The 27,641-nt window shown below is 41.8% G+C and overlaps 2 protein-coding genes across 2 annotated transcripts; both read left to right on the forward strand.

Moving 5' to 3' along the window:
• Positions 1-23,167: 23,167 nt before the first annotated feature.
• LOC116904111 (heterogeneous nuclear ribonucleoproteins A2/B1-like) lies at positions 23,168-24,091 on the forward strand. The gene is given in 3 exon segments (XM_032906989.1): positions 23,168-23,569; positions 23,571-23,697; positions 23,868-24,091. Coding segments are annotated over 3 exon segments (729 nt in total). The 5' UTR covers positions 23,168-23,176; the 3' UTR covers positions 24,077-24,091.
• A 2,409-nt stretch (positions 24,092-26,500) lies between these two features.
• Positions 26,501-27,580, forward strand: LOC116904110 (heterogeneous nuclear ribonucleoproteins A2/B1-like). Its single transcript, XM_032906988.1, is given in 4 exon segments — positions 26,501-26,880; positions 26,883-27,079; positions 27,081-27,201; positions 27,372-27,580. Coding segments are annotated over 4 exon segments (750 nt in total). The 5' UTR covers positions 26,501-26,657.
• Positions 27,581-27,641: the final 61 nt, after the last annotated feature.

The raw sequence follows: 27,641 nt of genomic DNA on the forward strand, positions 1-27,641 counted from the left end.
GAATAAGTCTTCTCTTATCAGAAAGGGTATCATTTATGCACAGCTTTTGTGGCCATAATTATCTGGCAAATTATCTTTGTCACCTTCATTCAGTCTCCCACAGAGAGAAATGTCTTCTAATTACAGTTCTGAAATGGCCAGACTGCTAAGTTTTTTGTTTCTTGTTTGGTTTTGGTTTTGTCAAAGTGATAAAAACTCAAGTCATCTGAGAAAGGGAAACCTCAACTGAGACAATGCCCCCAATCAAAGTGGCCTGTGAGCCATTTTTTTTGATTGATGATTTATGTGGATGGGCCCAGCCCACTGTGGGCAGGGCAGTCCCTGCGCAGATGGTCCTGGATTCTATAGGAAAGTTAACAGATCAAACCAATTCAGTAAGCAGTGTTCCTCTGTGGCCTTCACTTCAGTTCCTGCCTCCAGATGTCTGTCCTGCTTACCTCAGTGAGTGGTGACCTGGTTGGAATAATAAGATGAAATGACATATTCCTCCCCAAGTTGATTTTGGGCTTGGTGTTTTATCTCAGCAATAGAAACAAAACTAAGATAGCCAGTGAGTAGACCTTCCCATGGCTTCCCATCTCTAACCAAAAAGTAAAGAATTTTACACCTCTCCATAGTACACAATGCACAGTAGAACATACGCATGTCATCTGGAGAGCTTTAAAGAACACGATGCCTTCGATCATCGCCTAGAGACCTGAGGAGGTCTGTGTGCTGTGTCTGTGGCATGCATTCACTTATACACACTTCACGTACTTCTGACAGACAGCCAAACTAAGAACTGTGGCCCTTTGGGGATGCCCAGATTTCACAGCCTGGCTTGTCGGTGTTAGATTTATTTGTCGTAGCTTCACTGACTTAGACAAATGATTTTTGCTCTGTATTAAAAGAGTCAGTCACCGTGGACTGCTCTTCTAAAGTAACCTTTAGGTCTACACACCATTGCTGAGTCTGTGAGGTGTTCTGAGTTCCTCTGATGGTAGTCAGTCACTTCAGAAGAAAAGTGTCTAGGTCTGGGGTGTGGCTTGGTGACAGAACGTTACTTAGCATGCACAAGGCACTCAGTAAATGCAATCCCTAGAAACACTAGGGAGGGAGAGAGAGGGAGAGGGAGAGAAGAAGGGAGAGGGAAAGAGAGAGAGGGAGAGAAAGGGAGGAGGTGAAGGAAGGAGGAAAAGAGAGGGTAAAGAGGAAGGGAAAAAGTCCAAGTTGATTGTTTTGGGAAGCATTTGGGAGGTCCAGAACCTAAGAAACACTTCCCAGAATCATTGTAAGTACTTTTTAAAAAATCTATTATTAGTTGTCTATGGAATAAAACACAGTCAAAATATTAAAGGATTAAGAGATATTTTCTCCTGAACAAAATTAAAAATGGAATGCTTAAAGTAGGTGTGTGTGTGTGTGTGTGTGTGTCTGTGTCTGTGTGTGTCTGTGTGTGTCTGTGTGTGTCTGTGTGTGTCTGTGTGTCTGTGTGTCTGTGTGTGCATGAATGCGGAGGGGAGGCCAGTGTGTTGCTGCTTAGAAGTGTTTGAGACAGAGGCTTTCCCTGGTCCCTAGGCCTTTCCAGCGAACCCCAGAGATCAGTGTGCTCTGCCCACAAGCCCTGGGATTGCAAGTATATGCCAACTTGCATGTGTTTTCACATGGATGCTGGGATTCAATCCCAGTGCTTCGTGCTCTCACTTTTACCCACTGAGTTTTCTTTCTAGCCTCTAAAGCAGTCGTTTGTTGTGGGTTGTGATCCCTTAGGGTTGCATATGATATATTTGCATTCCTATTCATAACAGTCACATCATAACAATTATGAGTAGCAACAAATTAATTGTATGATGGGGGGGAGTCCCCACAACATGAGGAACTGTATTAGGAAGGTTGCAAACTACTGCTCCAACACTTTAATTTTTAATGTTCAATTGTGTTTCCATCTGTTTGCCAAAATAGCTATGCATGAGAAGGACGGCTAATCCCAAAACAATGAATCTTATAACTCACATTGAATCCCAAGTCCAGGGTTGCACTTCACTACAAAGTATAGTATAGAAAATGAGGCTTCGGTTACATAATGAAAACTGCAATCTTCAGTGTTCTGCGGTAAGAAAAAAAGAGCTCTAGAGTACAGGGCTGCAACACAGTTTTCACAAGTAACTAAGTGACTGTGAGAAAATGGTTTTAACCTTCAGGACTTCTCTGTCCTCATCTGCAAAGTCGGGATAATGAAGCCGAAATTACAGGAACAACATGTCCTTTGAGGAGTTAAGGAGCAGTGTGTAAAAAGTGCCCAGCACATAGAAGGTGCTCAATAAATCCTGTGAGGAACACCAGCCCATTGAGTCCGTGAAGGCAACACTCGACATATAACCAGTTGTTTCTTAAGTACCTTTATCTAAAATATTTTCTCACATTATCATTCGGTTCTGATCTAAACCTGTAATGAGCTAAGAGGGTAAACCAGATTAAAAGAAATAGAAAGCCAAATGAATATACAAAATTACATACAAGAAGAAATCCTTAAGACTACATGAGTTTTGGCAAAATTAAATTTATCCAGCAGAACTCAAAACCCAGCCAACGGAAGCAACACAGACATCTCCCCTTTCTGTTCCTGGTTGTGCCCTTTGGGGCGTCTGTCTACCAGCACCTGAATCCGAGGACTTACTAATCTCTGATTCCACACCTTTGGCATCTGCACAGACAGGGGTCTGTTCTCTCACCAGGAAGTACATGGAGAGTCCATGGCTGGAAGCTTGATGCCCAGGGTGAGAACAATTAGCAACTGCAAACAATGATATTTCCATTCTATCCCTTTTTTGCATTCATTGGCTAGAACTCTCTTCCAGATAACATTTCTCCTGTCTACTTTATATCCCCTAACTGTATAGTGTGCCCAGGGATGAACGCTAGCAGAATGTGGAGCTTGTGTCCGCCAGGCGTGATAGGTACATGATATTACTACAAATTGACAAATTTGAGCAAATGTTTGATGATTCAGCCTGCCATCAAAATCAGATTCCTCTGCCCTTCAACAGAGGAATGGATACAGAAAATGTGGTACATCTACACAATGGAATATTACTCAGCTATCAAAAACAATGACTTTATGAAATTCGTAGGCAAATGGTTGGATCTGGAAAATATCATCCTGAGTGAGCTAACCCAATCACAGAAAGACATACATGGTATGTACTCATTGATAAGTGGCTATTAGCCCAAATGCTTAAATTACCCTAGATGCCTAGAACAAATGAAACTCAAGACGGATGATCAAAATGTGAATGCAGATCGCTCCTGAGAGACACAGCCAGAATACAGCAAATACAGAGGCGTATGCCAGCAGGAAACCACTGAACTGAGAACAGGACCCCTGTTGAAGGAATCAGAGAAAGAACTGGAAGAGCTTGAAGGAGCTCGAGACCCCATATGTACAGCAATGCCAATCAACCAGAGCTTCCAGGGACTAAGCCACTACCCAAAGACTATACATGGACTGACCCTGGACTCTGACCTCATAGGTAGCAATGAATATCCTAGTAAGAGCACCAGTGGAAGGGGAAGCCCTGGGTCCTGCTAAGACTGAACCCCCAGTGAACTAGACTGTTGGGGGGAGGGGCAAAGGGGGAGGGTGGGGAGGGAACACCCATAAGGAAGGGGAGGGGGAGGGGATGTTTGCCCGGAAACCGGAAAGGAATAACACTCGAAATGTATATAAGAAATACTCAAGTTAATAATAAAAAAAAATAAATAAATAAAAATAAAAAATAAAAAACTTCAAAAAAAAAAGAAAATTGAAAGTGGCAATTTGGAGCAATGGGATGATGTTAGAGTAAGAAAAACAGGTTATATCTACTGACTAAGCATGGAAAAACAAAGCTTGAATATGTAAATAAAAGTATTTTATTAAAATTTGAAAAAAAAAATCAGATTCCTCCCATGTTTCTAGAGCGGCCTCCAGAGTATTCTATGGCAGTGACTAATACTTCATAGTTCTTTTATTCCTATCTCATATCACTAATTGGTGTTGACTAGCAACGCTAATCCTTATTAACAGTACCTCGATAAAACATTTTTTGGACCTGGCTTTTATTTGTGCTCGATAAAGAAAATGCTAACTCTTATAGACCTGGTAAACACAGCATCAAAAGCTTTGCCTAAGTTAGGCTCACAAAAACCTAAAAACACCCTTGATTTCTTCCCTTACTAAAAGTAAACAACCTTTAAGGAGTAGGAGTCCTGAGAAATACAAGACAGCTAGCCAGCAGAGGGAGTACAAGCTACCTAACACGTCCTCCCAAGGTCGGCTTGGCTATCGGTGAGGTCCCTGATAATATTTGGGGAAGGAAAATACCTAGAACAAAACAGGACGGATCTGTGCTACACTGTTGTCGGTCGGATGCAAAGAGCTACCCTGTTCTTAAGGAAGGAAGAGCCCAGCCTGGGAAGAATTGAGCGCCTGCTTTCCTCAGCATCTCACCTCAGCTCCAAATTCATCCACGCCCACATCCCAGTCCATGGCTGTCTTGGACGATTGAGAAAGTGGACGACAGAATTGCTCACTTTTCACAAATAAATTAAAGGATGACGTCCAGAGGTTACAAGACCTCCCCAAAGTCATATGTATTGAAAAATAGAGATGAAATTGAACATCCATCTTCTCATGGTACCTTAGTCAATGCCAAACTTCAGTAAGGAAGGAGGACAAAAGGCATTCGGTAGTTTGTCGGCTTCTCTTCAACTAAATGATTGCCAAGCACAGAGAATCCAAGCACAGCCCGAGCTCTTTGCAGGATTTCCTCCCGGGTTGGTGCTTTAATTTCCAATCAGTCTGAGCCAATAACGTATGGTTGTCAGGACCATTGTTGGCTCTCACAGTTTCTTGTCTCAACCCCATAGCTCATAGAGCTTGGGGCTCGGGGGTCAGTGGCAAGGGTTTTGGTTTGGGCTTTTCTACGTTTGCACAATGGGGTAAGTCAATATCTCTCCCGTATCAGTGAGTTCGGGACTAAATTGATCTATCAAGTGTGGTGAACAAATGAAAACTTTCAAGGCTGCACCGAGGGCTCTCCGGAAATCTCTTAGGCTTTTCCATCTCGTTACACCCTCAGACTCACTCAGACTCACTCGCTCCCCACAGGGATCCAAGTACGGCTGAATAAGAAGGAAAGAAAAATGGTTCGCTCTTACAATATTTTTAAGCTGCAGTGTGTACTGAATTCCATTCACACAGTCTAGTGGGAGGCTTGGCCCATCCTCACCGAGCATGCCTCGGCTCCTGCTTTTTGCAACAGATACGTGCATTTCTCAGGGATGACAACAACTACAGAGAAAGCCAGCTGGGGGCTCATTCCTGGGGGTCTTTGAGACGGGCTCTTTCTTTTCCTTTTGTCTGTATCTCTTAGAAAATGTAAGATGTGGCAGCGCTGGGAAGTTCCAACTGACCCACGGTCAATGGACACGGGGTTGCGCATCAAGTTCAAAAGATACATCGGTGCCTGCGGGATAGCATCCAGCTTTCCCGAAGGCTGATGACAGTGGAGGAAAAAAGGTCTGTGAAGATTCCGTCATCATTTCTGCAAGATTTAAATTAGTATGGAGGAAACAAACTGTTTTTGTTTTAAATGGTGAAAACACTTCCCCTGGAGTCACAGGTTGAATAATAAGGACATCTCGGTGGTGCCAGTAAATGAACAAGCTCCGCTCTTGCTGTCAGTGAGCTTAACGGGCACAGGTTGTCGCTTGCATGTTCTTGGCCTTCATTCTGTGAATCTACTCCATCCCATACCAACAGAAGGGCCTCCTAATGCTTCTTCTTTCCCAGGCCAACAGCCTTTAACTGTGAGGCAAGGCTTTCATCATTTCTGAGTGCTCTGAGACACCAAGTCGGCCTAGCTCATTTAGCCCCAGTGGAGTTCAGAGTCAATGAAGTCAAGGCCATTGACTCAGCCTTTATTCAATCCTGCTGCCCCATCCTCCTATGTGTTAACTAAATGCATGCCCAGTGAACACATCCGACGGGCACTGTAAATCCATTAGTCACTAGAACAAAAGGGTAGGTTGCGTGTACATGGAGACAGGCTGACTGCCCTGAAAGCCTATCTCTGACATTCTGTAGCTCTGTGAACTTGGGGAGATTACTTAATTTCCTTGGTAATTCCATTTCCTCGTCATAAAATAAGACTTGTTATAACCACTACTTCCGGGATTTTATATGATTTAATAAAATTATCTATAAAAAGTGTTTCCCATGGTAGCCACATACAAAAAAAAAAACTTAAGAGATGTTAATTTTATTACAAGTTATTGCTATAGATACTGTTGCCTTTATTACCATTGCCAGGAAGTACAATCTGAAGCCACGTGACTTCTACACTGAGAGTTGCGCGAAAGTGGGTGTTTGCTGTGTGTCGGATTCCTTCAGGGTCAGTGCACGCTGGCTCTAAAACTCAGATCTGTAAGAGCATTGGCACACGTGAAGTCACCCTCACAAAAACACTGGGGAGACAGCAAAGTTTTTTTCTTTTCTCCAAGTAAATTCACATACCACACAGTTAAGCACTCAGCACAACTGTGCTGTGCTACAGTAACCAGGGAACCCACGAATGCTCACTGTGCTGTGTATCTGCTGAAAATGTCTAGTTGCAAAGCAAAAACAGATGTTTGAGAATAATAACAGAAGAATATTTGGAGTGGAAATGTAAGGGTTCTTCGGAGAGTCTGTTGTGTTGGTGTTTTTTGTTGTCTTGCTGGGGCACACGTGTGAAGGAGTGTTTTCCTGAAGTGGACACAGGCGAAAGACTAAGACGGACTTGTAAAGGAACGTTTCACCGAAGCACACACAGGAGAGAGGATGTTCTGCTAAAGCAAGCACGGGAAAGGACACGTGGTGAGGAAGGATCCTTTGCCAACAACACAAATGTATTGGTCTGCCTTACATTTCGTAGTTGAGCTCAATCTGTCAGACCTCTGCAGACTCGGGCTGAGTAGATGTATGTGCTGAGGTTAGACATACGGAGGACACATGATGTTTGGTTTAAATAGGACTCCGCAGAGTGATGGAGACAGAGCTTGGCTTGCTGGTACAGCTAGCTGTGCGACCCGTGGGAGTCTTCACTTATCTTTGCTTCCCTGAGAGAAGCCCAGCTGAGAACTTCTCCTGGTGTCCCTCCTGGTCCCTCCTGCTGACTCAAGCCAGGGCTGAGGCCTGGCTATGTCTGCTAGGTAGTGTTACCATCGCTGATTCGTATTTGCCATCCTGACTCCCGACTCTACCGAACTGGACTGCTGGTGTATCTGGGAAGTGTTTGTGAGTGGATCGAGCTACCACCGCTAACCTAGGAGTTGAACTGCCCATCTCCAGATAGCACAGACGGGAGTTGCTCCACAACTTTTCTAAACAGATCCACTCCGCACCCCCATCCTTTCTTTCCCACCACTTCTGGTGCGTGGTGGGCTAAAAGAGAGGTTGAAGTGTTTAAGGACCATCATTAAAACTAAGGTTTGGAAAAAACTAAAGTTACAAATACCTCACAATTCGAGGCGTGAAAACAATGGTCATTTCCTTAAGTACTTTTGTCCATTTGTTTGTTCTTTTCCTGACAGGAGAAAATGGCCGCTAGGTTAAAGCTGTTTCTATTTTGCTTTCTTTTCTTTCTTTTTTTTTTCTTTTTCTTTTCTCAAAACAAAACAAAACAAAAACAAACAAACCTCACTTCTCATTTTATATTGGGAAAAATCAACAAACAACTGAATAATTTCTTGGTTAAGATCTGTAAGGGGGGTGGTTCTGACGCTCTCCTGTCCCCCAATTGGTTCTTGGTCTCTCAGAAAAGAAAGCCGTGGGCCAATTGCTGGGTGGAAGGGATAGGCGGGACTTCCATGTCCCTGGAGCCTGGAGACACAAGGGAGGAGAGGAGGAGTTTCTGCCACGCTTTGAAGGAAGACTTCAACAGTGAGTCTCGGGAGGAGCTGGGGCTTGTAGTCACTGCTACAGGAGGATACTCATGTATGTTTGGCAGGGGTTAGGTGGGGCTAGCCATTGAAGTTTAGGACAGTTGGGAGGAGAGGAGATAAAATTATTATAAGGGGCATGCTTTTCCAGACGGGAGATAGAAACGCCTAGCAATTGTGTCTTATGGCAAGTTGAAAAGGAACAATTGTTTATGTGTCTTTTATCCTTGGATTCAAGACAAGCCAGGAGTGGGCTGGTAGCAAGGTCACCTCCCATAGCTAAGGGCGGATAGAGCAAAAAGGAAGCTGGGAGGGGGCTGATGGCAAGGCCACTTTCCCAGAGTAAGGGCGATAGCATAAAACTCCCAGAGTAAAGGCGATAGCAGAAAACTACATGCAACAAATATGTATACCCACCGATGTCTATTTCAGATCATCTCATTCTGAATCTCAAGTGCCCATTTACACAGCCTAAATGCAGCAATCAGTTAATTCTCTCTTTAACTTGAGTGTGGAACCTCACTGAGTAAAGTTTAATACAGATGGAAAGAGAGAATAGTCCAACTATTTCTATACACTTGAACAACAACAATAAAACAACAATAACAACAACAACAACAATAATAATAATAATAATAATAATAACTGAAGTGGAACAGTCATTATTAGTTTAACTTAAAATATAGTTTTCTGACCTTTCCTCATCTCCATATCCCAGGCTACCACTCCAGCAGAGAACCCCTGCTCTCCCAGAGGCTATCTCTTACACAAAACCCCAGGTAAAACTCCCCACCAACTCACAGATGTGCAACACTTCCTTGGAGCCCGCCCAGCTGTCTCCAACAGCACCCCCATCTTGTCTCCACATCCTGTTCCACATCTCCAGCAGAAGCAGGAAATAATCAAACTAAGGTCTGAAATCAATAAAATAGAAGCAAGGACAACAAGAGAGAGAATCAATGAAATAAACCTTTATCCAAACTAACTAAAAGTCAAAGAGAAAGAGTATCTAAATTAGTAAAATCAAAAGCAACAGATACCAAGGAAATCCAAAGAATCATTCATACTTCAAAAACCCATATTCCACAAAACTGGAATATCTAAAAGAAATGGGTAATTTTCTTGATAGATGCCACTACCAAAGTTAAATCAAGATCAAATGAAAAATTAGACCTATAACACATAAGAAAATAAAAGCAGTAGGTTCAGGACCAGTTGGTTTTAGCGCAAAATTCTACCAGGCTTTTAAAGAAGATTTGATACCAATACTCCCCAAATGATTGCAGAAAAACAGAAACAGAAGGAATATTGCCAAATTCATTTTATGAAAACACAGTCACCCTGAAAACGTGAACTACACAAACACTCAACAAAGAAAGAGAGCGACAAACCAATTTCCCTCATGAACAGAGATGCAAAAGTACTCAATAAAATACTTAACAAACTAAATCCAAGAACACATCAAAATGATCATCTACCATGAGCAAGTAAGCTTCATCCCAGAGATGCTGGGAGGGTTCAACAGATGAAAAGTTGTCAGTGTAAATCCACCATATAAACAATCTGAAAGAAAAAACAAAACACATGTTCATCTCATTAGATGCTGAAAAGCCTTTGGCAAAATACGACACCCCTTCATGATAAAAGGCTTGGGAAGGAAGGAAGGAAGGAAGGAAGGAAGGAAGGAAGGAAGGAAGGATTTCACTGATTCCTAATGGTACACTGCTGTATTGTAGACTGGAGCCTAGCATAATCATCATCATTGAGAATGCATGCATCAACTCATGAGAACAAATGCAGAGGCCCAGAGCCAAGCATTAGATGGAGCTCAGGAAATCCTTGGAAGAGGGGATGGAAGGATGATAGGAGCCAGGGGGTTCAAAAACCCACACAATCAACTATCTTGGGCTTAAATAGGCTCAAGGAGATTGAATTGACAATAGGGGACCTGCATGGTTCTGACCTAGGTCCTCTGCATATATGTTATTATGGTCGTGTAGCTTTGCCTTCCTGTGGAACTCCTAACAGTGGAAACAAGGGTCATCTCTGACTCTTCTGCCTGCTTTTGGAACCTTTTCCTCCTCTGGGTTGCCTCATCCAGCCTTAAGTATGAGCAGAAGTGCCTAGCTGTATTGCAACTTGGTATGCCATGTTTGGCTGCGATCCCTGGGAGGCCTGTCCTTTTCTGAAGGGAAATGAAGGAGAAGTGGATTTGGGGGAGAGGAAAGAGGAGGGACTTGGAGGAAATGAGAGAGACAAAACTGTAGCTGGGATGCATATATGAGACATATACAGACAGTTTTCTAGACAACTCCCTTACAGATTTTCATTTGATAAGCACGTGACATACATAGATGTTTGTTTCCCCTCGTAAGTCTCTAATTCCCATGAGCTGATAAGAGCAACTATGGCAGGCATCTTGCTTCTGCTGGCAAATTTCTTCTGTTTTCTGGGAAGAGTTCCTTAGAATTTCTTTGCTAAACTGCTCAGCCTTGACTGTTGACAGCTCCAGTTAGTGAAAACTGATCCCATCACCATTGTCATGGTGTTGCTGGATATGTGGGGTTTCTGCAAATTTGTGTTATGGCACCTAATCCCTAGAGCATTGAGAAATGGAGCATTACAGAAGTGATCAGGTCAGGAGAGCCAAGACTTCATGAAAGAAATCCATGACCTCATAAGAGAGGTCCAAGTAGAATTGTCCACATCACGCTCCAAGCTTTCTCACTGCTTGTTCCATGTAAGAACACAGCAAGAAGATGATGTCCTGATCTTGATCTTCTCAACATCTCAAACTGTAAGCAATAAAAATCTGTCATTTGCAAACTACTGATTCTGAGGAATTCTTCTACAGTAACTCAAGCAGACTGAGTGGCTTCTATCCACTCTACCCAGTCACTACCATGAGTCATTCACAGCTCTGATCACGGGAACAGATTCAGAGATGAGGGTGAACTCAATTGAGATGTTGCTGAGGAAACTGGGAACAGACAATCTGGGCTTAGGAAAATCTGTCTATGTAAGGAAGAAGCCAATGTAGAGACAGAATAAATTAAGGAAAAAACAGAGAAAGAAAAGCAATCCAGATGACCTTCATTTCAACTCCTAGTTTTTTTTGTTTTTCTGTTTTCATTAAAAGTCCAATTCCAAAATGAAAGTAGACAGTGGAAACATGACTGAATGCTCAAAAGTTCATATGGAAAATGATTCCCATCAAAATTCCAACTCAATTCTTCACAAAGTTAGAAAGGGCAATTTGCAAATTCAGTTGGAATAACAAAAAACCCAGGATAGTGAAAACTATCCTCGACAACATAAGAACTTCTGGGGGAATCACCATGCCTGAACTCAAGCAGTATTACAGAGAAAAAGTCATAAACACTATGGTATTGGTACAGAGACAGGCAGATAGATCTGTGGAACAGAATTGAAGATCCAGAAATGAACCCACACACCTATGGTCACTTGATTTTTGACAAAGGAGCCAAAACCATCCAGTGGAAAAAAGATAGCATTTTCAACAAATGGTGCTGGTTCAACTGGAGGTCAACATGTAGAAGAATGCAGATCGATCCATTCTTATTGCCCTGCACAAAACTTAAGTGCAGGTGGACCAAGGACCTTCACATCAAACCAGATACACTAAAACTAATAGAAGAAAAAGTGGGGAAGAATCTCGAACACCTGGGCACTGGAGAAAACTTCCTGAACAAAACACCAATGGCTTATGCTCTAAGATCAAGAGTCGACAAATGGGATCTCATAAAACTGCAAAGCTTCTGTAAGGCAAAGGACACTGTTGTCAGGACAAAACGGCAACCAACAGATTGGGAAAAGATCTTTACCAATCCTACAACTGATAGAGGGCTAATATCCAAAATATACAAGGAACTCAAGAAGTTAGACTCCAGAGAGCCAAATAACACTATTAAAAAATGGGATACAGAGCTAAACAAAATATTCTCAGCTGAGGGTTATCAAATGGCTAAAAAGCACCTAAAAAAATGTTCAACATCCTTAGTCATCAGGGAAATGCAAATCAAAACAACCCTGAGATCCCACCTCACACCAGTCAAAATGTGACTAAGATAAAAAACTCAGGTGACAGCAGATGCTGGCGAGGATGTGGAGAAAGAGGAACACTCCTCCATTGTTGGTGGAATTGCAAACTGGTACAACCACTCTGGAAATCAGTGTGGAGGTTCCTCAGAAAACTGGACATTGCACTACCTGAGGACCCAGCTATACCTCTCTTGGGCATATACCCAAAAGACGCTCCAACATACAACAAAGACACATGTTCCGCTGTGTTCATAGCAGCCTTATTTACAATAGCCAGAAGCTGGAAAGAACCCAGATGCCCTTCAACAGGGGAATGGATACAGAAAATGTAGTACATATGCACACTCAGCTATCAAAAACAATGACTTCACGAAATTCATAGGCAAATGGATTGAACTAGAAAATGTCATCCTGAGAGGTAACCCAATCACAGAAAAACACATGGTATGCACTCACTGATAAGTGAATATTAGCTCAAAAGCTCGAATTACCCAAGATTCAATCCATAGACCACATGAAACTCAAGAAGGACAACCAAAGTGCAGATGCTTCAGTCCTTCTTAAAAGGGGGAACAAAAATATTCATAGGAAGGGATATGGAGACAAAGTTTGGAGCTGAGACTGAAGGAACAGCCATTCAGAGTCTGCCCCATCTGGATATACAGCCCATATATATATATACAGCCTCCAAAACTAGATAATATTGATGAAACCAAGAAGTGCATGCTGACAGGAGTCTGATATAGCTGTCTCCTGAGAGGCACAGCCAGAGCATGTTAAATACAGAGGCAAATGCTAGCAGCAAACCATTGAACTGAGAAGGGGGTCCCTCTTGGAGGAATTAGAGAAAGGATTGAAGGAGCTGAAGGGTTTTGCAACCCCATAAGAACAATAATACCAACCAACCAGAGCTCCCGGGTACTAAACCACTACCCAAAGATTATACAAGGAGTGACCCATGGATCCAGCTGCATATGTAGCAAAGGATGGCCTTGTTGGGCACCAATGGGAGGAGAAGCCCTTAGATCTATGAAGGCTGGACCCCCCCAGTGTAGGGGAACATCAGGTTTGTAGGAAGGGGATGGTTGGGGAGGGGGACCACTCTTATAGAAGAAGGGTAGGGGGATGGGATAGGGAGCTTACGGCAAGGAAAGGGAATAACATTTTAAATGTAAGTAAAATATATCCAATAAAAAAACAGTTCATATGGAAAATGAGATTTCAGAAAATATAATTCATTAGTAGTTTTTTTTTAGTTTAGTAAAAACATAAGTTTACTAAATGGCATAAGAGACTATGGTGCTCGGACACACAGCATAAGACTGAAGCCTATTACGGTTTTTACAAAATTAATCAAACAAAATAATTGCACTTAAAATGACTAACTTGGTTCTAAAATAACATACTTCAGGTATGACTATTGGAGAGAAAAGTACAAAACATTTAAATTTAAATAAAGCTGAGTTGGGGTTTAGTCTATATTAATTAGAATGTTGCTATTTCAATTTCAAAGGAATAAAAATTCTTCTTGCAACTCATAGAGTGGCATATAATGCCAAGGAAAACTAGGAAAGCAGGATATTCTTTTTAAATAATTTAAAGGCACTAGAGACTCACAAATGTAATACAAACTTGAGGAACCAAGAATATGGAAAGAGAGAGAGAGAGAGAGAGAGAGAGAGAGAGAGAGAGAGAGAGAGAGAGGGGAGGGAGGGAGGGAGGGAGGGAGGGAGGGAGGGAGGAAGGAAGGAAGGAAGGAAGGAAGGAAGTCACAAAGAAACGAGGCAACTGCCTGAGTTGCCTTTACGCTGGGGCTGTTATGATTCTTTCACACAGGGAAAGAACAAGGATACATGGACAGGACTACCAGACAGAGATGCCAATGGGATTCTGGGAAAATCTCAGAGTCTGGTGTGTATAACCAGAATTCAAGGCTTCTGAGGAAATTAGAAATGTAAGAATTGAGGCTCTGATGAAAAAGAGAGCTTGTTAACTAAACTAAGCAAATCCCTGGCCAGACATTTACTGAATGTCACACCTGCCCAGGGCAGGAGGATAGGAAGTTGAAGGAAGGCTTTGGAAAAGTCTGAAATGAAGTGCAGTTTGCAGCAATCTCATGGTCCTGAAGGGACAACGGAGGTTCAATGCATGCCAGCTCTAAGAAATTTTAGAACATTCCAGAATCTCAAGGGGGCCTGAACAAAGCTACCATTTAGAAATGGAGGTAAAATGGAGAAAGATAAAGCAGTATTTTTTTTTAAATGTAACCAAGTTTTAAGCTATCTTGTCTTTAAATTGGGGAAATCATCACTCTGACTTTTCTCTGTAAGAAATCAACATTTTCTAAAGCCTGTACAGTTTTCCATGCATGGCATTACTATTCAGTCCACACTAACTGGGCACAAATAGACTCACTATTAGAGAGCATAGACTGGAATTCTAAAATTACTTTAGTATATATGTTGAGAAAAATTAAAAAAGATGAAGAATTTCACTACTGAACTAGAAATAGCAAACTTGAATGTACGGAAATTAGAGAATTGAAAAATGTAAAAATTTTGAATAAAGAATACAACAATGAGTAAACTTGACACAGTCAAAAGAAGAATTGATATTAGTAGAAATGTCTTCTGAGCAGAGTCACAGAAATCTGAAATGAAGACAATACTGTGTGACATCGGATGGAAATGCACATATTATGACACAATCATGAAAGGGAAATAAAATAAAACATGAACCATAGTTAAAGGATAGTGACTGAAATTGCTAAAGGTGGTACCTTCACAAACCCTGACACCTACCAGCAGGGACCTGCCTGCAAACATACTGTACAATGGTGGCACAAATGTCCTGGCAGTAACCAAGAACTTTCTGGTTGGAAAGCTAAGACCCACTTTGCAAGACAGAACTCATCCCTGATACTGCTGAAGTAGCCAAGAACCTGACATTACATCGGCCATGAGCCGCAGTAAAAACTTACTACTATTCTGCTAAAAGAACATAGCAATAAAATAAGTCCTAATTGCTGTACCCATAGATCAGTTCATTACTCAGCCTTCAACCGGAGAAGCTTCCACAAAGACCCACAGCTACACAACATGCAGAGCGTGAGAGACTTTGGAGAACTCCTTCCTAAATGAGAAGCCATCATCAAACCACTCCCCTCAAGGCTATGAGGAAGAAGAGGCAACAAGATTTTAAGATCCAGAAGGGATGGATGGCTCCAAGGAAATTGTGTCTTGCAGACACAACAGGATTGATGCACACATAAACTCAAAGAAACTGTGACAGTACACAGAAGACCTTCACTGGTTCGAGCTGGATGAAGTCCAAACACTAAGAAGGGGGAGTGGACATGTTGTCCCTCTCCTAACCATCTGCCAACAAAGAGAAAAATGGTTACTGGATACATCAACCACACTCCATGGCAGGGCCCTTTCTCAGGAGCAATTGGCCAACGAAAAAGGAAGTTGTGTGTGTGTGTGTGTGTGTGTGTGTGTGTGTGTGTGTGTGTGTGTGTGCTCACATGCACACATGCATGTATATACTTTTTGTTTTGTTTTAGTGTTTTTTTGTCTTATTGGCTTTTGTTTTTTGATTTTCATTTTGTGGGTTTTTTAAAGATAGAGAGGTAGAATTAAATAAAGAGATCTGAATGTGAGAGACAGAAAGAGAGAATACAAAATTAGGTGGATAGATAGGGAGGAAAGATGTGGGAGGAGTAGGAGGAGGGGAAAACATGATCAAAATATACTGTATGAAAAAAAAATGCACATAGCAACTAAAGATTTTCCAAACCTCTCAAAAGACATGCGATGGTTTATTTCTACCATAAGTCATGCTGAGACTTGGCTCCCTATGTAATGGTATTGGGAGGTAAGGTCTAATGAGATATATTTGGATGAAGGGCTAGAGACCTCATGAATAAATCAGTGCCTTTTTGGTGAAAGCAGGTCACAGAATTTTAGTCTCAATTTATTATACACACTTCCACGGATCGTCCATTTGCTATCACGAGCTGAAGCACCATGACACTGTTCCCCTTCCTAGAAACTAAGATGCTAGCAACTAATCTTGGACTTGTAGCTTTCAGACCATGAGGTAAACAAAATTATTTTTTAAATAAATTGCCCAGGCTCAGAGATCTTTTTATAGTACAACAGAAAATGGATTAGGAAGATCTTAAGCCACATAGTCAAGCTCTATAAAACATAAGCAGGATACGTGTGAAGAAATCGCACCAGACACCTAATAGCAGAAGTGATGAAAATCGTAGAAAAGAGGAATATACCAGACTCTTGGTTTTGTTTTGTTTTTAGGTGTACTGTGTGTGTATGTTTGAGGCAGGAGCATGTGGATGTGCTTCCTGGGGGTAAACGTCAGGTCAGGCTTTCTCAGTAAGTGCTTTTAGGCACTAACCATCTCACTTAGTTGAAATGAAAAGAAGAGAAAGCCACTGGAGGAAAGGGAAATGCCTGCCTTCCAGGAAACGTTGCTTTCACTGGAGACAACAAGGAGGGTGAAAGCAGCCTCAGAATAGGAAGACTAAAGAAAGCCATCCCAGACAATGAACTCACTTACTGTCATCAGGATACACACACAGGAAAAGAAAGAGCAAGCGACCCCACAAATGCTGAACTTACGTTTGATGTGAGCAGATAAGGTTATGTCGGCAGGAGTGCTGGGAAGGCCCCAGAGCTATTTTTCCAAAGAAGAAGTGCAAAAGAAGTCCAGGTCGACACTTAAAGAATTCTGGATGTCAAGTCTTTCAACAATTGAAGGACGGTTTAACCAACCAAGAAACATTCTGTAATCTGAGTGAAATAGGTAAGATTCACGACAGTTTGAATTTTCTAACCTCATGTCCTCTCCCAAATTCCTCAGTAGCCTTAAAGACCAACAGTCTTACAGCCAAAGTGAAAGACAGAAACCGGAAAGCCATAGGCAGTAAGAGTCCAGAGCTTTGCCGAGCCACCAAACCTGCTTTGACAAGTTCCTATGGACCTCACTGGATTGGTCTGCCTGTCTTTCTTTCTGTCTGTCTTTCTTTCTTTCTTTCTTTCTTTCTTTATTTATTTATTTATTTATTTATTTCTCTCATTTCTTTCTTTCTCTTCCCACTTATAGTGATGATTTTGCCAACAATGAATTTGCCAAAAGGTTAAACAAAGTAGTTGCTTATCAATGCCTGCAACAGCAACAAGAAACACTGTAAACAAGAACCATCAAGACAAAACTTTTCCTAAAAGAACCCTTGATCTTGGGCATACACTTTAAATCCAATATTTTCAAAAGCAGCCCAGCAAGCGAAGAATGAATCACTATGGAAATCAATTTGAAGGAGCCACAAAACATTAATAATAGAGTTAACGTATATATATACACACATATGTATGTGTGTGTATATATATATATGTATATATATATATATATATATATATATATATATATATATATATATATATATCCTAGCTATTCCACTCTTGAGCACATACCAAGAGCATTATATGATATTTGGGCATCCATGTTTACTGCTGCTCTATTTACTGTCACAAGGACATGGAATAATCTAGATGTCTATCAACAGATGAACAATGAACACATATATATAATATATAATATAATATATAATATGTATTATGTATCATATATACACTATTCAGCTCTAAAGAAAATTGAAATCACAAAATTGGTGAGAAATTGTATGGAATTAACATATATATTCTTGTTCTGCCTCAAATGTAAATCACAGTTTATAATAATGACAGATTCTAGAATCGCATATCAATATTATATTATTAATATATAACATTACATACAATTATAGTATATAAAATATATTATATTTTCTACTATATATACTATTATATGTTACATATTACATACATGTACATATGTAAATATTGGAATAGTATAACATTTAGAAAAGACAGGGTACTATTAGGTGGATAAGTGCATAAAAATGCAGTTGGTAGTGAAAGTAAAAACTCTAAGCAAAGCCTCAGGAGAAAGGCCATTCTCACGAGGTTGATGCTCACAAACAGATACAGAAATTATTACTGGGCAAGTATTTGAGTGCTGTGTTAACCTAGCTGTGCAATGTTTTCATTTGTGAGTTAATTATAACAGTCATTTTTATTCAAAATTAGACATTTGAAACATCCAAAACCAATACGAAATCATGCCTGAAGAATTTGAAGAGAGATGAGCAGTGGTGACACACACCTTTAGTTCCAGCACTTGGAAGGCAGAGGCAGGTGGATCTCTGAGTTCAAAGCCAGCCTGGTCTACAAAGTGACTCGCTGGATAGGAACATACAGAGAAACCCCGTCTGAAAAAGCCAAAACAAACAAACAAAACCCAGAGAATTAGAAGAAAGGATGAGAGTGATGTGATAGCAAGATGGTAATATCAGTAAACATCGTAGTGCACACAGCAGGATGATCACCGTGCACACAAAGGGATGTGAAGAAGGAAGAGGGCGAGGGCACAGAAGAGTGGAAGAAATAATGGCAGCAGACTTCCCAAAGATGGTGAAAACCGTTAATGAGACATCTAAGAAACACATCGAAGTCCAAGTGAGATAGAGACAGCTACAGGCAGACATAAGAACCGGTGAAGCCAGAGGGGGTGACTCATCACCCACAAAAGAGCCTCAAAGTTATTTATTGCTAATTTCTCAATGGAAACCATGAAAGCCAGAAATCATGAGGTGAGGAATTCAAAGCACTGAAAAGATAACCCAAGCAGAATTCACTCTGGCAGACCCGCTTTCAAATCTATTCTCAGAGTGTCCTTTAGGCAGAAATAAAAGGACACAAAACAATAACTCAAATCACATGAGGAAAAAACAGCATTTTCAAAAGTAACTATCAATAGCTTTATGATGCTGCATCTCTCTAAAACTCATATATTAGAATCTTCACTACACTTCAGAATGTAACTATATTTGGGAAAAAAAGGAATTTTAAAGAGGTTCTTTAGTCAGAGAAAATGACATAGACAACAAATTGCAGCATCCGAAAGACATTAAATTTAATGAATTAAATAGTCTCATCAGAAGGCAAACATTTCCAGGCTGCATTTCTTTTCTTAAAATGCATGATCCAACTGTATATCTTCGTAACTCTACAAGAGTCATACTCTGGATCTGAAGTCACAAATAAGCTGAGAAGCAAAAGGATGGATAAAGTTATAAACAGTAAATACACGGGGAAGGGGGAAGAGAGAGGTGTAGTCAGCATGCTAGAATGGCTATGCTAATATCTGACAAATTTGACCTTTGTTTTTTCCTGTTGCTGTAATAGACAACCAGACAAAAGCAGCTTCAGGGAGACAGAGTTCATTCCGGCACACAGCATGAGGTTCAGTTCACAATGAAGGGGAAATCGAGGCAGCAGGCCTGTAAAGCTGTGGTCTCACTTCCTCCACAGTCAAGAAACAGCAATGAAAACTTTCCATGTTCAGCTCACTTTCTGTGTACACTCTGCACTGTGGACATCCCAGCATCCTTTGCCCAAAGATTAGCTCCATCCACACAGTCAAAACCGGTCTTCCAGCACCGACATGACCTGCCAAGGGCATGCCCAGAGGCCCATCTCTGAGGTGATTCTAGAGTCTCTTAAGTTGGCCATTAACACTGAACATCACAGACCTTAGAGTTAATTCTATTATTAGAGAGAAAGTTATAGCGATAAATGTTTGTGCATTAGGTCATTAACAATAATGAACACATCTGTCTCTAATGCGAGGACTTCAAAACCAGAAGAAACTGAACGGGGGAAAAAATACATAATTTCACCGCACTATTCTGGGTCTTTAGCAACTGACTTTCATGCATAACATCCAGGAAAAGTATCAACTGAAGAAATAGAAGACAACACCATGAACTAAATAGACCTAGCAAACATTTACAGAGCTTTTGACAAACACTTGAAAACATTCTTCTCACGTGTTCAGGGGAATCTTCAGAACAGACCATAGGTTAAGCCATAAATGTGCCTGACTACCGTCAAAGGACTGCAGTAGTACAAAATAAGACTTCTAATTACAATGGGTTGAAATGAGAAACCACAGACAAAAAGATTATTTGGGAAAATTAAACATAATTCCAAGTGACTACTGAGTCAAAAATGAAATGACAATATTATGTAACTCTTGGTGATTAGTTAGAGACAAAACATATCAAAGTGTGATGAAATAAAGCTAAAGCCAAGCTATGTATGAGTGAATGTCTGTATTTTAGAAAGAGTAAGGAACCTCAAATCAGTAGCCTAACTTTATACTTTAAGGGGCTGGAAAAAACGAAGAAACAAAACAAAATGCAAAGGAAGCAGAAAGAAGGAGGTAGTCACAATTAAAGGTGTGTATGTGTGTGTATACATTATATATGTGTGTGTGTGCGTGCGTGTGTACACACACGCATATATTGATTATATGTATATAATCAATAAAAATGTATTATCACCAGTAAAACTGACATCCTTTAGCTAAGCAGACTATGAGAAGAGAAAGGAGACCCAGATTGTTAACTAAGGAATGTGAGAGAAGGCCTCATTCCGCTACAGAGCCTCTGAAAATAAAGGCATAAGGAACCTGAGGAGCACTTCATACAACAAATTAAATGAGCGGTTTACTTCAACAAGTGCCAAGACATAGAGAACTACCAAACTGACTCCGAAAAGAAGTAAAACACCCAAATCAACTCAGAACAATGAAAGAAATGCAATCGGTGGAGAAATGTCCCCCAGAGAAAGGCCAAGCATCAATTGACTTCATTGATGAATTCCCTTATATATTAAACAAATAATAATAATACCAATTTTTTAAATAGAATATCCAGAAAGGCATAGACTAGGAGCGAGCATTTCCCATCTCATTCTGTGAGGCCAGTATTATGCTGCTACCCAAAACAAAGAAAGACATAATTAAAACAAAACTCCTCCATAAAGCACCTACAGACTAAGTCCAACAAATCTTAATCCATGAGTTAGTGAAATTTACTCAAGAAATGCAAGATGGTTAAATCAAACCATATAATAGGACATATTAAGAGAATAAATGGCAAAGTCCAGAAGAGCATCTCAAGCAGGGCAGGCACAGCATTTGCAAAAGCTTGGAGTGTTTCATGAAAAGCACTGGACAGACTCAATGCAGTGCGGAACTGGAACATGTGCTAAAACGAGGCTTAGTAGAGACTTACGGTCTGATTCTCTCACTGAGAAAATTTAAATATGTAGGGTCCTAGTTGTAAATTTCATTATGATCACAGGAGGGGCCATGGAGAAATCATTAAAGGAGTTAGTGGGTCATGATTTCATTCCTTTTGGTAAAATGCGTCCCACGTTCTGTAAGGTATTCTGTTAGAATCCATGCAAACTGAAGCTGAAGACAGAGGATTTCTGCTATAGATATAAGCTTTTGGGGGAGGGCGGTACAAGAGTCACGCATCTGGACTAAATCAGCAGTTACCGGAGCTGAAAGATGATATTTTAAAATATCTTTCTGTACGAGAACAAACGTAGAAAAGGATGATCATAGTGACCATTCAGATTTTTAGCTGGGCAACTATAGTGATAACAGAGCCATTACACCAAACAAAACATCCATTGGAGCAGTTAAAGTTGAGATCATTGTTTAGTGTTCATGTGTAGACTTCGGAGGAAACATCTGAAGCTCAAAGATGAAATAATTGAATATAAAGATTTGAAAAAATGTTACCATTACGAATAGTATGTAAAAACCATGTGGCAAAGAGGACTGACTTGGAAAACCAAGAGGAAAGACAGAAGCCCAGGAGAAAGCCCTAGAATACTCTCGGCATTTAGGTAAAAGAGAAATCACAGTGTAGAGTAAGAAGCAGAAGAAAGAGAAGAGAAGCGGAAAAACTGGGCATGATGGTTTTCAAGCAAACCAAGAAGGAAATGATGATAGACCCTGCTGAATGTTGTCAGGACCGCAAGCATTGAGAGGTCATCAGCATTTGGAACACAGTAACTGTTTGAAGCTTTAGCCAGTGAAAAGTCAAAGAAGTTGTAGCATCAGACATTTAACTGGAGCAGAATAAAAAGGAACATGAGCTGCAAAAGTAATAATAACAGTCTATTAGCGTGCTCAAGGTGCCATACATGTACGTGCTGGTGACTTAAACAACAGTATTAGCTTGTAGTTCTGGAAGTTGGACACCCAAGCCCAGGGTAACATCAGAGTTGGCTTTCGGAGGCCTCTTTTCCGGGTTGTAGAAGGCTACTCTTTTTCTGGATACTCACATAGTTTTTCTCTGTATATGCAGTGCCATGCAGGAATTCCAGTATTTAACCCAGGTCCTTGCATGTATTGTAAAAGCAGTGTACCACTGACTTACCATCCAGGCCCCTTCCTCTTATTAAAAGGACTCCGCTCCTATCCAGTTGAGACCTCCATCTTTGCAAGCTAGTTTAACCTAGGACCCTATTAGTGCTATTAGGATATCGCTAAATATCCTAGAGACTAGTCTCCAAATACAGCCACAACGACAGTGGGTTTAGTATTTCAATTTATGTAGTTGGAGGAAGGGATGAAATTGAGTCTGTGTATTAGCTACTTCTGTGTCACTGTGGCAACAATACATGACCCAAACAACTTGAGGTGGGAAAGACTTATTGTGACTCCTGGCTTCAGAGGGTTTCAGTCATTGTGATGAGGGAACATATGACTCCGATTGTGGTGGCCGGAATGCAAGGTGGAGACTGTCCATATATCACTGCGCGACAGGAAGCAGAATGAGGACAACAAACATCAGAGAAGCAGAGGTCAGGTATAACATTCGAAGCCAGTGACCTACTCCTATCTCCTGAAAGATTTCTCAGCCTCCCAAAACAGTACCATCTGCTGAGGAAGTGTCCCAAAGACAAGCCTTTGCTTCATCATCAAACCATAACAGTCCATAGTAGCAAGAAACTCTTGAGAACTCCTTAAAGACAAGTTCTGCAAAGCGGTGATAAATGAGATAGCTAAAGAAGTGTGGATGTGAGTAGCAGCGGCGCCGGTCCTGTGTGCAGGTGCCCCGTGCGGCACAGTTTCCTGGCCATCGGCTGCTCTCACCACAGCATCAGGACGAGTCCCGTGCGTGTCCATCCGCGGAGGTCTTTCTCTTCTCGCTCGGCTGCGGGAAATCGAAGCGACTGAGTCCGCCATGGAGAGAGAAAAGGAACAGTTCCATAAGCTCTTTCTTGGTGGCTTAAGCTTTGAAACCACAGAAGAAAGTTTGAGAAACTACTACGAGCGATGGGGAAAGCTCACAGACTGTGTGGTTATGAGGGATCCTGCAAGCAAAAGATCAAGAGGATTTGGCTTTGTAACTTTCTCATCCATGGCAAGGCCTCATTCCATTGATGGCAGGGTGGTTGAGCCAAAACGTGCTGTGGCAAGAGAGGAGTCTGGAGAGCCAGGAGCCCATGTGACTGTGAAGAAACTGTTCGTTGTTGGAATTAAGGAAGGTACTGAGAAGCATCACCTTAGAGATTACTTTGAAGAATATGGAAAAATTGATAATGTTGAAATAATTACTGATAGGCAGTCTGGAAAGAAAAAGAGGCTTTGGCTTTGTTACTTTTGATGACCATGATCCGGTGGATAAAATTGTCCTGCAGAAATATCACACCATAAATGGTCACAATGCAGAAGTTAGAAAGGCATTGTCTAGACAAGAAATGCAGGAACTCCAAAGTTCTAGGAGTGGAAGAGGAGGAAACTTTGGTTTTGGGGATTCTCGTGATGGCGGTGGCAATTTGGACCAGGACAAGGAAGCAACTTTAGGCTGGGGGGGGCGGTTCTGATGGATATGGAAGTGGGCGTGGATTTGGGGATGGCTATCATGGGTATGGAGGAGGACCTGGAGGTGGCAATTTTGGAGGTAACCCTGGTTATTATGGAGGAGGAAGAGGAGGATATGGTGGTGGAGGACCTGGATATGGCAACCAGGGTGGGGGCTACAGAGGTGGTTATGACAACTATGGAGGAGGAAATTATGGAAGTGGAAATCACAATGATTTTGGAAATCATAACCAGCAACCATCTAACTGTGGTCCAATGAAGAGTGGAAACTGTGGTGGTAGCAGGAACATGGGAGGACCACAGTGGAAGGAACTATGATCCTGGGGGAAGTGGAGGAAGTGGGGGCTATGGTGGAAGAGCTGATATTGAGCTTCTTCCCACTTACCGTGGGCTTCGCTGTATAAATAGGAGAGGATGAGAGCCCAGAGGTAACAGAACAGCTTCAGGTTATCGAAATAACAATGTTAAGGAAACTCTTACCTCAGTCATGCATAAATATGCAGTGATATGGCAGAATACACCAGAGCAGATGCAGCGGGCCATTTTGTGAATGGATTGGATTATTTAATGCCTTACTGTGGAGGAAGGATTGTAAAAAAAAAAAATGCCTGTGAGACAGTTTCTTAGCTTTTTAATTGTTTTTTTTTTCTAGCAATTAAAAAATTTTTTTCTCCATCTTTATTAACTTGGGTATTTCTTATTTACATTTCAATTGTTATTCCTTTTCCCGGTTTCCAGGCCAACATCCCCCTAGCTCCTCACCCTCCCCTTCTCTATGGGTTTTCCCCTCCCCATCCTCCCCCCATTGCCGCCCTCCCCCCAACAGTCTAGTTCACTGGGAGTTCAGTCTTAGCAGGACCAAGGGCTTCCCCTTCCACTGGTGATCTTACTAGGATATTCATTGCTACCTATGAGGTTGGAGCCCAGGGTCAGTCCATGTATAGTCTTTGGGTAGTGGCTTAGTCCCTGGAAGCTCTGGTTGCTTAGCATTGTTGTTCATATGGTGTCTCGAGCCCCTTCAAGCTCTTCCAGTTCTTTCTCTGATTCCTTCAACGGGGGTCCTATTCTCAGTTCATTGGTTTGCTGCTGGCATTCGCCTCTGTATTTGCTGTATTCTGGCTGTGTCTCTCAGGAGAGATCTACATCTGGCTCCTGTCTGCCTGCACTTCTTTGCTTCATCCATCTTGTCTAATTGGGTGGCTGTATATGTATGGGCCACATGTGGGGCAGGTTCTGAATGGGTGTTCCTTCTGTCTCTGTTTTAATCTTTGCCTCTCTCCCTGCCAAGGGTATTCTTGTTCCCCTTTTTGTTTTTTTTTTTTTTTCCGGAGCTGGGGACCGAACCCAGGGCCTTGCGCTTCCTAGGCAAACGCTCTACCACTGAGCTAAATCCCCAACCCCTCTTGTTCCCCTTTTAAAGAAGGAGTGAAGCATTCACATTTTGATCATCCGTCTTGAGTTTCATGTGTTCTAGGCATCTAGGGTAATTTAAGCATTTGGGCTAATAGCCACTTATCAATGAGTGCATACCATGTGTGTTTTTCTGTGATTGGGTTACCTCACTCAGGATGATATTTTTCATTTCCAACCATTTGCCTATGAATTTCATAAAGGCATTTTTTGATAGCTGAGTAATATTCCATTGTGTAGATGTACCACATTTTCTGTATCCATTCCTCTGATGAAGGGCATCTGGGTTCTTTCCAGCTTCTGGCTATTATAAATAAGGCTGCTATGAACATAGTGGAGCATGTGTCTTTTTTATATGTTGGGGCATCTTTTGGCCCAGGAGAGGTATAGCTGGATCCTCAGGCAGTTCAATGTCCAATTTTCTGAGGAACCTCCAGACTGATTTCCAGAATGGTTGTACCAGTCTGCAATCCCACCAACAATGGAGGAGTGTTGTAGATGGCTACTCTTTTTCTGGATACTCACATAGTTTTTCTCTGTATACGCAGTGCCATGCAGGAATTCCAGTATTTAACCCAGGTCCTTGCATGTATTGTAAAAGCAGTGTACCACTGACTTACCATCCAGGCCCCTTCCTCTTATTAAAAGGACTCCACTCCTATCCGGTTGAGACCTCCATCTTTGCGAGCTAGTTTAACCTAGGACCCTATTAGTGATATTAGGATATCGCTAAATATCCTAGAGACTAGTCTCCAAATATAGCCACAATGACAGTGGGTTTAGTATTTCAATTTATGTAGTTGGAGGAAGGGATGAAATTGAGTCTGTGTATTAGCTACTTCTGTGTCACTGTGGCAACAATACATGACCCAAACAACTTGAGGTGGGAAAGACTTATTGTGACTCCTGGCTTCAGAGGGTTTCAGTCATTGTGATGAGGGAACATATGACTCCGATTGTGGTGGCCGGAATGCAAGGTGGAGACTGTCCATATATCACTGCGCGACAGGAAGCAGAATGAGGACAACAAACATCAGAGAAGCAGAGGTCAGGTATAACATTCGAAGCCAGTGACCTACTCCTATCTCCTGAAAGATTTCTCAGCCTCCCAAAACAGTACCATCTGCTGAGGAAGTGTCCCAAAGACAAGCCTTTGCTTCATCATCAAACCATAACAGTCCATAGTAGCAAGAAACTCTTGAGAACTCCTTAAAGACAAGTTCTGCAAAGCGGTGATAAATGAGATAGCTAAAGAAGTGTGGATGTGAGTAGCAGCGGCGCCGGTCCTGTGTGCAGGTGCCCCGTGCGGCACAGTTTCTTGGCCATCGGCTGCTCTCACCACAGCATCAGGACGAGTCCCGTGCGTGTCCATCCGCGGAGGTCTTTCTCTTCTCGCTCGGCTGCGGGAAATCGAAGCGACTGAGTCCGCCATGGAGAGAGAAAAGGAACAGTTCCATAAGCTCTTTCTTGGTGGCTTAAGCTTTGAAACCACAGAAGAAAGTTTGAGAAACTACTACGAGCGATGGGGAAAGCTTACAGACTGTGTGGTTATGAGGGATCCTGCAAGCAAAAGATCAAGAGGATTTGGCTTTGTAACTTTCTCGTCCATGGCTGAGGTTGATGCTGCCATGGCTGCAAGGCCTCATTCCATTGATGCAGGGTGGTTGAGCCAAAACGTGCCGTGGCAAGAGAGGAGTCTAGAAAACCAGGAGCCCATGTGACTGTGAAGAAACTGTTCATTGTTGGAATTAAGGAAGATACTGAGGAGCATCACCTTAGAGATTACTTTGAAGAATATGGAAAAATTGATAATGTTGAAATAATTACTGATAGGCAGTCTGGAAAGAAAAGGAGGCTTTGGCTTTGTTACTTTTGATGACCATGATCCGGTGGATAAAATTGTCCTGCAGAAATATCACACCATAAATGGTCACAATGCAGAAGTTAGAAAGGCATTGTCTAGACAAGAAATGCAGGAACTCCAAAGTTCTAGGAGTGGAAGAGGAGGAAACTTTGGTTTTGGGGATTCTCGTGATGGCGGTGGCAATTTGGACCAGGACAAGGAAGCAACTTTAGGCTGGGGGGGGCGGTTCTGATGGATATGGAAGTGGACGTGGATTTGGGGATGGCTATCATGGGTATGGAGGAGGACCTGGAGGTGGCAATTTTGGAGGTAACCCTGGTTATTATGGAGGAGGAAGAGGAGGATATGGTGGTGGAGGACCTGGATATGGCAACCAGGGTGGGGGCTACAGAGGTGGTTATGACAACTATGGAGGAGGAAATTATGGAAGTGGAAATCACAATGATTTTGGAAATCATAACCAGCAACCATCTAACTGTGGTCCAATGAAGAGTGGAAACTGTGGTGGTAGCAGGAACATGGGAGGACCACAGTGGAAGGAACTATGATC

The sequence above is a fragment of the Rattus rattus genome, chromosome 6 (assembly GCF_011064425.1).
Source record: "Rattus rattus isolate New Zealand chromosome 6, Rrattus_CSIRO_v1, whole genome shotgun sequence".
Classification (NCBI taxonomy): domain Eukaryota; kingdom Metazoa; phylum Chordata; class Mammalia; order Rodentia; family Muridae; genus Rattus; species Rattus rattus.